The following is an 11,214-nucleotide window of genomic DNA, read 5'->3' on the forward strand; positions in this document are numbered from 1 at the left end:
TGTGCAAGGCAAATGTCTTACCCACTGTACTATATCACTCTGGCCCCAATAGGATTTTTTGTTGTTGTTGTTGTTGCCTTTTTTGGTTCACTGCCGGCAATGCTCAGGGGTTACTCCTGGCTCTGCACTCAGGAATCACTCCTGGTGGTGCTCAGGGGACCATATGGGATGCAGGGATCAAACCCGGGTTGGCTGCATGCAAGGCAACCGCCCTACCCGCCCCACCTGCTGTGCTATCGCTCTGGACTCCTCCCCACTGATTGGCTCTCTCCAGCCCCCCAAGCTCAGGTGTGAGGGGTGAGTGGTGAATGCCTCAGATTTTGGCTCCATCCCCAGCACTGCGAAAGGGGGAAAAAATCTATCTAAAATAGGGAAATAGCTCAAAGGGGAGCTAGAGAGATAGGAAAGAGAGAAAGGCGGCTTGGCTTTCCTGCAGCTGAGCCGGGTTCAACCCCCAGAACTGCATCTGGTACGCCAGGCATCACCAGGAGTAACCCTGAGCACTGCTGGGTGTGGCCCAACCCCATCAACAGCCGACAAAAGGAATAAGTGAAAGGGCTGGGAACTCATGCTTTGCGGGCAGGAGACTGGGTTCAGTCCTTAGCACTACCAGGAATGACCCCAGCACTAAACTGGGCGGGGTCCCAAACAAAAAGTCTGAGAATCACCAAGGTGGCTGCCTGGAGGAGGGAGCTGGTGAAAAACAGGTGACCAAGAGTCTAGGGCCAGGGATGCCCCAAGGCAAGAGGAGTGCTTGTCCCGGGTATCTGCCACTCCAGGGGCACCTGTGCCTCAGCCACCCAGCCGGCTTGGGGACCAGGAACTGGTTCGCCCAGCAGGGCCTGGGATCCCGTCCCGCCCAGGTGCGCTCCCCCTCATGGGAGCCAGGCCTTGGTTTCTGGCACTGCTGCCAAGTTTTGGTCCCGCCCACCTGCTCTTCCCCAGGGCCTTGGGGGCCCGCCCAGCTTCCTAATTGCCAGGTGGGGAGATAAGGTGGACCCAGGAGTCAGGGGTTGGAGCCTGACTGAGATCGTGGCTTTGAGGGGTTCGAGAAGTGAGCACTCGGGTCCAAGAGGGACATGTGGGTCTCGGTTTGGGGTGGGGGAGGTTCCCCTCCACCCCCAAACCCAAGGAGCTTTCCAGACTTGGGCTCTGCCCAAGCAGGCCGGGGTGAGGCCAGTGGGGAGAGGCAGATGCTGACACTCCCCTGACACACCTCCTTGCCTTCACGGACAGGCAGCACCACACAGCCAAGGGCACACACCCCCTTAGAACTGGGGTGTCCCAGGGCCAGAGTCGTAATAGAGCAGGGAACACACAACCGCTTCAGGTTCCATCCTCAGCATCCCACCTGGTCCCCCGAGCACCACCAGGAGGAATTCCTGAGTGCAGAATCAGGAGGAACCCCTGAGCATGCCATGTGTGACCCACCAAAAAAAATTGGGCATCTCCATCCCATCCACCTCCTGAGTTGGACACCCCTCTCTACCCTCAGGACCCACCTATGGAAGGAGCTGCCTGAGAAGTTTGGGGTTGTTGTCATGGTAGCTAGGAAACATCTAGAAATTGGTCATCTCCAGACCGCCTGTGCCAGGAACATTCCATGGGGGACAGAACAACTCCACAGGGTGCGGGACAAAGGTCTTGAGGTGGGGAGGGGGATCTAGGGGGATGGGCTTTAGGGGCCTTGGCTTGCAAGCAAGACTTGAGTGTGCAAGGAAGATTGCTCCTGGAACAGAACCTTCCACATCCCTCTGGGGGCCGTGCCCACTAAGGGCTTCTGAGCTCTCTCTGTCCCGTTTTCAGGAGCCTTTCTAGGGCAGGATAGAGATGTGAGGTGCCGGGGGCATGGGGACCTCCAACGCTGCCTGCCACCAACAGCACCAGACCAGGCAGTGGGGACCAGGCCCTCCGCATGGAGAACACCCCTTCTCTGGCCATCCTTGGTTGACTCGCTGTTCTGTTCCCGCAGGTTCCCCACGTGGCACATCCCACTGGCACGGAAGAAAGGAATTCCAGCCCACGGAACCACAGGGCTGCTGCTCCACCCCCAGCGCCGCCAGGGACCTCTCAGGCTCCCATGGGGGGGGCAAGGGAATGGTTTGTGACTCTCCCCCAGTCACCTCGCCCTGATCATCCTCCGGCCTCGGGCTGCAGACAGACCCCAAAGAGCAGGCAGGGCCTCCTGGTAGGAAAAAAACAAACAAACGGCTTTATTCCGGAGGAGCCGGCAGTTCCCGGCCCAGCTTCCCTCTCTGTTGGTGGCCCTGGCATCACGCGGCTCCCGGCCTCAGCCTCCTTCCCTGGGCCACACGGCGCCAGGGAGCCGCGCTGAGCTCTGCCGCGGCCTCTCCAGCCCACTCTGCGTCCCCGCACTCGCGTGTGCGCACGTGCGTGTTGGGGGTGGGGGACCTCGATCCCTGCAGGGCAGAGCCGGCTGGCCAGAGGCGCCTGTTCCTTCCTCCTCAGCGGCAGCCCCCCTGCCGTCAGATCTTGGAGGACTCCAGGCACGGGTTCCAAGGCTCGGGCGGCTCCCGCAGCGCCCGCAACTCCCGCAGCTCCTGCTCCAGCGCCTGGTTGCGGCGGTACATGTCCATGTAGCCGGCCTGGATCTCGCGCTGGTAGCGCAGCACGCGCTCCTTCTCCAGCTGCCACGTGCGCCGCTCCTGCTCGAAGCGCAGTGCTCGCTCCTGCCCGCGCAGCCGCTCCTGCAGCAGCTCGGCCCGCAGCTGCTCGGGGCCTGCGTCCGCCGCCTCCCCGCCCGCGCCCGCCTCCCCCAGCAGCCCGCGGCTCTTGCAATCGTCCGTCTGGCAGGCGGCAGGGCCGTCCGTCGGGGCCGCGCCGTCCCGCACCGCTTCACGCAGCCGCGCCAGCTCGGCGTCCTGGGCCTGCGCCTGCGCCCGGCAGCCGCGCAGCTGCGTCTTCAAGTTGAAGATCTCCGCCAGCTTCTGCGCCAGCTCGGCCTGGGCCTCGCGCAGCTGCTGCTTCAGCAGGCTGATCTCCGCCGTCTTCTGGCACACCTGGGGGGGGGGGGCGGGTACGGGGGCTTGGTTCTCGGGAGCCTGGGGGGGGCACCCACCCGTGCACCCACCCCGCGGCTCCTCACCTCCCAGCGCGCCTCCTCCTCCAGCCGGGGGCTGCTGGGGTCGCCCTCCGCGGGGGCACCCGGACCGCGGGGCTCGGGCCCCAGAAGGCCCTGCTGGGCTTGCAGCTCCTTGCGCAGGCGCCGCTGCTCCTGCTCGGCCACGAAGAGCTGCAGCTGCAGGACGCGCTCGCTGCGCTCGGCCTTCTGCGCCACCTCCTGCAGCCGCTCCACGTACAGGCGCTTCAGCTCGGCCAGCCACAGCCGCTGGCGCTCCTCCAGCACCTGCGGGCCACAGCCACACTGGCCCCAGCTCGCCGAGGGCACCGCCTGCCCCACGTGTCCGCCCCACCCCCTCCCCGCTCGGCTCCCCGCTGGAACCTCCAGGACACTCTACCCCATGCCCTGGAAGGGGTCAGTGGCCACTTGGCTCCACCATCTTTTTCTTTTTTGGGTTTTTAGGCCACACCCGGTGGTGCTCAAGAGACCTATGGAGGGTCTGGGATGGAACCCCCGGGGGTCTGCACAAGGCAGGCACCCTGCCCCCTGAACATTCTTTCTCACGTCCGACAGTGCTCAGGGGTTATTCCGGTTCTGCACTCAGGACTTACTTCTGGGGCTTGGGGGACCATATGGGATGCCAGGGATTGAACCCAGGTTGACTGGCTGCAAGGTGACAGCCTGCCCTGAGTATGTTGTATCATTCGGACCCCCACCTCCACCATCTTCTTTTCTCTCCTTTTTTGGGGGCTGGGGGGCATGGGGCCACACCGGCGGTGCTCAGGGGTTCCTCCTGGCTCTGCACTCAGGAATCACTCCTGGTGGTGCTCAGGGGACCATTAGTGATGCTGTGGGTGGCACCCGGGTCAGCTGGATGCAAGGCAAGCGCCCGACCCGCTGTGCTACCACCTCAGTGCCCTGTCCACCATCTTCCAGGCCCCGCGCCTTCCCTGCAGGCAAAGCCCCTCACCTGCGTGAAGGGGCTGGAGGCGTCCTCATCCCCCAGACCCCTCTTGAGTTCCTCGCAGGCCTCAGGCAGCACCTCCTCCTTGGGGGGGCAGGAGAACTCGTAAGGGGGGGGTGGCTCGGGCAGGCAGTTCACAGCCTCCTTGGGGCTCCGTGAGGCCCGGTCCAGGGAGCCCCCGAGGTGAGTTACATGGCCCAGCGGGGCGTTGAAGGGGCCGGGGCTGCGGCTGAAGCTGCCACCGCTGGACGAGTCGGACAGGCTGGGCTCGGGCTCGCGACTGGCCTCGTCCAGGCTGAGTGCATGCAGGAGGCGGGCGCGCGCCTGGGCCTGGCTGACGCGGGGTCCCGGGCTGGGGGGCGGGTGGCAGGCCAGCGTGTGCAGGCTGCCGTTGCTGCGCCACAGCTTCTGGCCCTTGTGGGCGGCCAAGCTCTGCATGGACAGGAAGCCCTTGCCGCTGCCCCCCACGGGCTTGAACACGGACGGGCGGATGCGGTACTGCGGGGAGATGCAACAGAGACAGAGATGAGACAGAGACCTACCAGCAGGCAGATACTTCCCCGCCCCAACCCCCCCGGGGTCACCCACCTTGTCGAAGCGCCCTCGCTCAGGCAGGGAAGTCTTGCTGAAGTCCCCGGCGCGGGGGTGCTCCCGGTAGCAGAGGGTGGCATAGTCGGCGGGCTCGCCGCGGGCACTGCGCTTGGGGGTCCGGCTGTCCTTCTTGGGGAGGTGCAGGTAGCTGAGCAGCTCCCGCTGGCCCAGGCCCTTCCGGAGAAGCCCGTCAGGCTGCCGGGAGCCCCGCGGCCCTGCCAGCGCTGCCCGCAACTCCTCCGGGGAGAAGTCCTGGCGCTCCAGCAAACTGCCCACACTGCCCATGGCCGAGGCCGCAGGCGGGGGGGCTGTGCCCATGAACAGTCAGCAGGCCTCTGGCGGCGGCTCCTGTGTGTTGGAGGGCACCGTTAGCTGGGGGGTGGCTCACCCAATTTCCAGCTACTGGCCCAACCTGCCCAGACCCAGGAGAGGCAGATGTGGGTAGGCAGGGGGGGGTCCTGGAGAGAATCCAGAATGGGGTACGCGGGCGGGTAAAAAGAGGGTCCCCAAGGGGCTGGAGCGATAGCACCAGTGGGTAGGGCGTTTGGCTGGTCCGCGGCCGATCCGAGTTCGATTCCAAGCATCCCATATGGTCCCCTGAGCACCGCCGGGGTAATTCCTGAGTGCAGAGTCAGGAGTAATCGCTGAGCATCACCGGGTGTGACCCAAACAGAAAAAAATAAAAATAGGGTCCCCAAGTCTCAAGCAGGCATGAGGCTGTCAGCCTCTGGCCCGGCTCCTGCTACCCCCAATTCCCCATATGGCTAGTGATCTCAGCCCCCTGGGGACGCTCTGTTTCCTGTAAAGGGATGAGGCCAGCATGCTCACAGGAAGCACCTGGCATGGGAGGGTGGAGGGGGGCTGCGGCAAACAGGAAGTGGGACCCTAGGGGAGGAAGGACGAAGTGGGACCCTAGGGAAGGAAGGACGCGGGGACAACAACGCAACCATTCTGGACCAGGTGCTCAGGGTGTAGGTGGGGGTGCATGGGGCGCAGCGAGTCCGGCAAAGCCCCAACCTGCCTGGCAGGGCTGTCGCACCTCCAGCCCATCCTGAGACTGTGACCCAGTGACGCGGGCAAGGAACGGATGGGGGTTAGGGAACAGAAGCCCAGGCTGGGTGCATGCAGGCCTGGCAACACAGAGAAGCATGGATGCACAAAGGCCACGGGGCCCGGTGATAGAGTGACCAAACCTGGGCCAGCAGGGCCTGTCCCTGTGTCGGGGACCATCTCAGAGCTCAGCACGCCAGGTACCTCAAAAGGAGGAGGTCTGAGAGGGACCCCCACTCTGCGCCCAGCAGCACGATCCCTGTCCCGCACAGCTGCCCGCCAATGCGCCCCCCATCTGCTTCCAGAATCCCACCCCAAGGTCCCAAACAATGGCTGCTGGGAGGCTCCACCTCCTGGCAGGCTTCCGGGATTTGTGTCCTGGAAGACAAAGTGCTGGGCAGGGGGTTGGGGGGCGCCAGGAGGGCACTGCCTGCTCCCCTCAGCTTCCAGGGCTGTGAAGGGAGGGGTGGGTCCCAGAGCTCAACCCTCTGGAAATGTCTGGGGGATCCTGGAGCTCAACCTGGGGGTGTCCCAGACCCCAGCCAGGGGCGGGTCACGGGGCACAAAGGTGGGTACCGGGAGGTCTGTGATGTGGCTGATGGTGACTCCCCCAGTTCCCGGCCCAGGGCAGAGCAGATCCATGCTTGGTGCTGGACCCCCAGTACCCAGATCACGGGGAAGGACCCACTGTGGTCCCCTCCCACTATAGACACCCCTGCACCCAAAGGTCCTGGAACCCTCCTTAGGGCCCCATAAGAACCTGGGCTCCCACTCTCTGTGTGAGGCAGATGAAAGGTGGGGAGACTCTACCTGAGTGCTGTCGCCTGAGGCAGGTGGTGCCAGGACAAACCCCTCCCAGAAGCACATCCCCTAACACAGTCCCGGGTAGCCCCACCCCAGGCACCCTACATGCCCTTCCCCAAAGGTCACAAGACATGAGAACCAGTGTCCCACCTACCAGCAGGGGGTTAGTGTCAGGGACCCACCTGGAAGAGATAACCCCCCTCAAGGTGCCCTTGGAGGCACTCACATGCTGGGCTTCGGGGGGACACAGACGGAACCCACAAGCTCTGAGCACTTGGCCTGCAGGGTGTGTGAGGCTGCCGGTCCCCAAGACCTGGGCTCAATGCTGAGACCGTCCCCTCTCAAGCTCCCCCCACCCCTCCATTCCTGCCTGTTGCCTGGGAGCCTTTCCCCGGGGCCCCACAGGCTCCTGGGCATGGCTTCCTTCCCCCAACCCCATCATCACCCAGGGTGGGGTCATAACCAGTGCTGCCTGCCTCTTTGTCAGGACCCCCAGGGCAGATGGAGGGACCAGAGCTGGGGAACGCCTCATAACCCACGAGAGTCAGCTGGTGCAGTGGACGCAGGGAGGGGCTTGAGGCTGGTGCCCCAAGGTCGCTCTCAGTTCGGGAGAAAGGCTCCAGCGTACAAGTCCTCCCGAGCCTGCCCACCTCTGGACAGAAAGTTCAGGATGGAAGTGGGGGCCAGCCCCAGGGGAGGGGATCACCAGCTGCTGGGGATCAGCTTTGTGGAGGGGCGTGCCTGCAGCTGCCCGGAAGGAATGGGACAGGAATGTGCCCCCCCACCGGCTCCCTTGGGGCCGGCGAGGCTGGCGACGCCGGGTGTAACCAGCAGCGACGCTGGCCCCCAGTGCCTGCTAGTGGGGCGACAGCTCTCGCGGCTCATCCCCTAACCGGCTGGGTCACTCTGCCCCACTGCACAGACAGGGAAACCGAGGCTCGCAGAGACAGCTAGGGGGAACCCGGGGCTGCGCCCTCCCGGGGGTGGCGGCCGCGGGCGGAGCGCGCCGGCTTCAGTCTGGCACCTGCACCCACACACGCGCCGGCCGGGAGCGCCTGGACCGGGCCGGTCCTCCTGGGCCGGCGGCGCCGGGACCGCAGCTCGGGCTCGGGGCGGCGGGAGGCGCCGGTGCCGGCGAGAGTCGGTGCGATCGGTTCTGGGGAGACGCGCCCGCGCCCCGCTTTCGGCCTCGCTCGCGCTGGGCCGGGTCCTGGGGGTGTCCCCCTCCCTGCGATGCGGGGCGGGGAGGGAGGGTGCCCGGCCGCGGCCGGCCGGGAGAGGGGGTGGCTATTCCCTGAAGCGCGGGGTCCTGGGGGGCGACCCTTTCTGGGGGCTCCCGGCGCCGGAGGCGGGGCTGGGCTGAGGCCGAGTCGGGACCCGCGCCCCGGGGCCGGCACCGAACCGCGGGGCTGGAGGTGGGGCCGCGCTCGGACCCCGGGCGGGCGCGCTCCGGGTCACCTGCCGTCGGCGTCGCAGGGGGTCCCCGCTCCGCGCCGAAAGGTGCCTGCAAGCCGGGGGCCGGGGGCGCGCGACGCTCGCGGAAACCCCGCCGGTGACTGGCTGCGGGGGGCCAAGGTCGCGGGGTGGGCGCCCCCCTCGCGGCCGGCGCCCCCCGCCCCGCGCACGCCCCGCTCACCATGGCTGTGTCCCCGGCGAGGACTCGAACCTCCGTCCCGGGCCCGGCGCCGGCCCACACTGAGCCCAGCCGGGCCGCCGGGGGCGCGGGGGAAAACGCGGAGGGCGCGCCCGGAGCCGGCTCGGCGAGGGCGGGACGCGCCGGGCTCCAGGCGGCCAGAGGCGGAGGGAAAACCCGGCCTGACTCACCCGGCGCCGCGCGCAGAGCCGGCCCGGCCCCCGGATGTGGGGGGCGGCACCCCCTCCCCCGCGCCCCCCGCCGCCGGCCCGAGCCCCGCCCGCGGGCGCCGCCGCGGCCGAGCCCACCTCGCGGGCCCCCGCGCCAGCTCCGCCCGGGAATAAAGCTCCACCTGGAAGGCTCCCGCGCGCAGAGCACTTCCAAGAAGTGCAGAAATGCTCCCCGGCTCTCCGCCTTTCCCACCGAGGCTCTGGGCGCTAAGAAACATTTTTTTTTTCTTAAATGTGTGCCCTTCTAGGGGCAGCGAATCCGGAGCTTTCGGGGGCCAAGTTGATAAAAGGAGTGAAAGGGCGGTGCGAATTTGTGGAGAAGGAGTCGCATTCCTGCAGGCATTGCCGCCGCCGCAGCAACACACTTTATTCTTTAGATTTTTTAGCTTGGAGCTAGGGGTGGGCGGGAAGGTTGGTCACACCCAGCGATGCTCAGTGCGTATTCCTGGCTCTGCACTCAGCAATTAATGCTGGTGGTTGCTTAGGGGTCTCATATGGGGGTCAGGGGGTGAACCCGGCTCTGACACGTGCAAGGCGAGCACTTTACACGGTTGTACTATTCCTCCAGCTCTAGGCAACACACTTTAGGTGCGTTTCCCCAACACAGAAACATTTTGCACGTGGTCCAGTCATTCCAGGTGGAATGAAAACAGGAACTCAGACAGTACTTGCCCGTGAAGGAGTTTCCAAGGGGAACGCTTGAGGCAGAGAAGTGACTCAAGGGGCTGGAGCACCTGCTTTGCATGAGGGAGGCTCTGCTTCCACTAAGCATCACAGGGAGGGAGTTTGGAACACAGATCTGGGAATAGTGCTTGGTCACTGAGTGTGGGGGTCTGTCCCCCAGAAAACAAAACCAACAGAGATGCACAGTGCATGCAAAAATCCACCAACTACCCCCTCCATGGCAGACCTTGTGGAGGCACTAGTCTTGTTTGGAAATATTATTCAGCCCTGAAAAAGGACCAGGTTCCTTTCTGGATCTGCTCATCATTCACAAGCCTCCTCATGATCACACAGAGTAACAAAGGATCATATGGAAGGGCTGCTGTGTAGGCGGGTCTTCTGCAGAGGAGACAGAGGCTGCCAGAGGGACAATGACAAGCACACCTGTATTGGCACAGGGATCAGCAAAGTGTTTGAGAACCTGGCAGAGGTGGTGGCTGCCCAGCAAATGTACGAATGTGCTAAATACCAGAAAATTGGATCCCAGAGATGGCAATGGGTAAAGACACCTGCCCTTACATCCCTTGGTACCCCCTAAACACCTGTGCTCTGCTGGGAATAGTCCCGGAGTCCCTGAGCACTGCCAGGAGAGGTTGGTGGCCCTTGGTACACAGGGCACAGCGGTAACACATTCCCAGCCTTAACATTTGATTGTCCCACCTGGCTATCAAGAACTGCCAGGAGTGCCTCCCCATCCTCACCCCAAAGAAAACCTCAATGGAGTGTCCACTTCATATATATATATATATTTACATATATATAATGAGGGGTTACACCCAGCGATGCACAGGGGTTACTCCGGGCTCATGCACTCAGGAATTACTCCTGGCAGTGCTTGGGGGATCATATGGGATGTTGGGTATCCAACCCAGGTCAGCCGCATGCAAAGCAAATGCCTTATCCGCTGTGCTACCGCTCCAGCCCCTTTATTTATATTTTTTATTTGGTTCTGGGCCACACTTGGCAGTGATCTGGGTTTATTTCTGGCTCTGCACTCAGGGATTACCCTGGCAGGTTTGGAAGACCCTGTAGAGTGTCAGGAATAGAAGCTGGTTTGGCCGTGTGCAAGACAAGCAACCTTCCCCACTGTACTATCACTCTGGCCCCATTTTATGTATGTTTGGGTGCTACCACACTCAGCTGTCTCAGGCTCCGCATGGTCCCTTGAACGACCGTGGGTGAAGCCTGGAGCCCCTCCCCCAGCTCTGGGTTCTGTCAGCATCCTTTGGCATGCTGGCAGGAGTAGCTCTGTCCCAAGATAAGCAAATTCTCAGCAACGCTCTGCAGGACTGGGAACCCAGCCAGGGTTCCACACCTAGGGGGTAGGTCCTTCGCCCTTCCCAAAGTGATGGCTGGCTCCCACCCAGCTCTCATGCCAAGCTGTCCTTCACACTGCCAGGGGAACAGTCGCATCCTGGCGCTCCATCCCTATTCACCTGAGAGCTCATGGCAGCCAGCCTGCCCTCCACAGCCCAGCCCTACCTCGGCCCCTGTACCGCCTCAGTACCCCCATCTGGAACGGGGATGAATCCAGCCCGGGATAACCCAGGCGGGGCCCTCACGTTGTCCCTGGCCCCTCGCCCACCCCTGGGTAAAATTATTTCCCCCATTGTCTAGTGGCAGCTGTGACAATGCACTGACTTTGGGAGACCCCCACCTGTCACCTCAGGAGACAGAGAGCCCTGGCTGGCAGGGACACACCTCCAGTCTCTGCCCTCTGTGACCTGCAGTGACCCGACCCAACTCCAACCTCTGCCTAGCCCAGGTGGGGAGCCAGAGCTGGGCAGGCTTCTGTCTCTTCTCTCTGGCTGTGCAGCCACACCTGCAGAGCTGAGTGGCTCCTCCCAGTTCAGTGCACAGGGTCAGAGGAAGACCTGGAAGACAGGCAGTGCCGGGACAAACCCAGGCCTCCTGGATACAAAGCTGTGTGCCAGGGGCCAGAGGCGTGGCACAGGGAAGGTGCTGACCTTACATGGGGCAGCCTGAGTTTAAACCCCTGACACCCCATAGGGTCCCCTGAGTGCCACCAGGGGTCCCTCCTGAGCCTACAGCTCAGATTGTGGACATGCCCCGTGAAAGGAAGAAAAAGAAAGGCACATATGGGGCCGCGGCAATGGTACTGCAGGTTGAGGTTTGC

The 11,214-nt window shown here is 63.7% G+C and overlaps 1 protein-coding gene across 1 annotated transcript; it reads right to left on the reverse strand.

The window, feature by feature from the left end:
• Window positions 1–2,230: 2,230 nt before the first annotated feature.
• On the reverse strand, window positions 2,231–5,023 carry N4BP3 (NEDD4 binding protein 3). The gene is made up of 4 exons (XM_056115678.1): window positions 4,635–5,023; window positions 4,053–4,544; window positions 3,107–3,367; window positions 2,231–3,020 (listed from the first exon to the last, which is right to left on the reverse strand). Exons 1-4 carry the CDS (start codon window positions 4,953–4,955, stop codon window positions 2,487–2,489), a joined length of 1,608 nt encoding a protein of 535 aa, XP_055971653.1. The 5' UTR covers window positions 4,956–5,023; the 3' UTR covers window positions 2,231–2,486.
• Between the last annotated feature and the right edge of the window lie 6,191 nt (window positions 5,024–11,214).

This window comes from Sorex fumeus, unplaced genomic scaffold (genome assembly GCF_029834395.1).
Source record: "Sorex fumeus unplaced genomic scaffold, SorFum_2.1 ptg000029l, whole genome shotgun sequence".
In the NCBI taxonomy this organism is placed as follows: Eukaryota; Metazoa; Chordata; class Mammalia; order Eulipotyphla; family Soricidae; genus Sorex; species Sorex fumeus.